This window comes from Austrofundulus limnaeus, unplaced genomic scaffold, assembly GCF_001266775.1.
Source record: "Austrofundulus limnaeus strain Quisiro unplaced genomic scaffold, Austrofundulus_limnaeus-1.0 Scaffold509, whole genome shotgun sequence".
In the NCBI taxonomy this organism is placed as follows: Eukaryota; Metazoa; Chordata; class Actinopteri; order Cyprinodontiformes; family Rivulidae; genus Austrofundulus; species Austrofundulus limnaeus.
In genome coordinates this window covers 95,572-96,896 of record NW_013952911.1, presented here as the reverse complement: position 1 = coordinate 96,896, position 1,325 = coordinate 95,572, and the positions used below count along the sequence as shown (strand labels likewise).

Below are 1,325 nucleotides of genomic sequence, written 5' to 3'. Positions count from 1 at the left end.
GATACTGTCAGTGTATCCTACGTTCGTGTTTACAAGGGTAGATTGCATAAAATTCAAAACACTTTTCTGTTCATAGTGCGCACTCTTTCTTTTCTTTTCTTTTTTTTAAGTTAATTAACGTACTATGCGGTCACTAACCATGGTAGGAGTGATCTGAACACTCTGGAATCCAGAGGAGGGTGAAATCTTTGTGGTTGATTATCGCCAGACACAAAATCATGTCACTTTGCCAACAGTTCTACTTCTCGTGTTTTTACGCCGTCTGTTTTTTTATTAAGAGCGTCTCTCTGCTACACGAGCAGCACAGTTTTGTAACTAACTCCAACGCAAACTTGCTCCGTGACTGTTAAAACAANAGCGTCACTCCCAGCAAGCGCTGAGCCAGCTGGTAGAGACAGTGCTGCTTCTGGCCCGCGTAGCACTTCATCCCCGTATTCTGCGCGCCCGCCGCCACCTGAGCCCGGTCCTCGTTCCACCTGGTCAGGCCCTCCAGCAGGAACATCTGGAAGTTGCAGCCGCTGGCTGACGTTCCTGCAGCAGAGAGGAGGAACAGCAGGCGTTGGCAGAACGACCAGAGAGCTGCAGGGGGCTTTCAGTCTGACGGACGCCAGCGACTCACCCGGGATGAACCTGTTGAGATGCAGGTGGAACGACTCAAGCGATGTGGAGCCCCGGGCGCAGCGATAGACGGGGAGGACCACGTCCCCTTTGGTCAGCTCACCGGTCTTGGTGTACAGCTGGACACCGGCTGGATCCTGGATGTGTCAAAACAGAGGTGATGGAGCAGCAGAACCTGGGAAGACGCTGCCGACTGTCGGTCACATAGCACAGACTCACCTGGATGCAGGCCACGTGCTTCCGCTGCCTGGTCCAGATCTCCTCCATGCGGGCCCGGTCCAGGAGGGGGATGTTCATGGTGTCGGTGGCTCCCATGAACGCCTGGATGGCCTCATCCAGGAGGCGTTCCGTCTCCTGCGCCCCACGGGTACGCCTCCGGCAGTGCCGAGCCGTCTCTCTGGCATTCTCTACCGAGCCCCTCCTATACTGCTGTCCCTGCCTGGCTGTACTCAGGAGGGACACGTCCTCCGCGTCCCACTCGAAGATGGCAGCAGAGATGCGCCGCATGAAGGCCGGGTACAGCGGGTGGCTCTCAGCAGTGACCCCAGCCGCGAGCCTGCGGATGAAGTGCCTGATGTCCAGCCGGACCTGGAGCTGTGGCCAAGAGGGGAACAGGGCCGCCACTGCGCCGCCATTGCCGCCCGGCCTGCAGCAGTCCCGGTTCACATAGAGGACCTGCGGTGGGCAGCGCTCGGCCTGCTCGTAGC

The 1,325-nt window shown here is 57.8% G+C and overlaps 1 protein-coding gene across 1 annotated transcript; it reads right to left on the bottom strand.

Annotated features, from left to right (window-relative positions):
- Window positions 1-356: 356 nt before the first annotated feature.
- On the bottom strand, window positions 357-1,325 carry LOC106530320 (uncharacterized; the record flags this gene model as incomplete). The annotated part of the gene is given in 3 exon segments (XM_014025916.1): window positions 357-531; window positions 620-755; window positions 838-1,325. Coding segments are annotated over 3 exon segments (799 nt in total), but the record flags the coding sequence as incomplete, so codon positions are not given.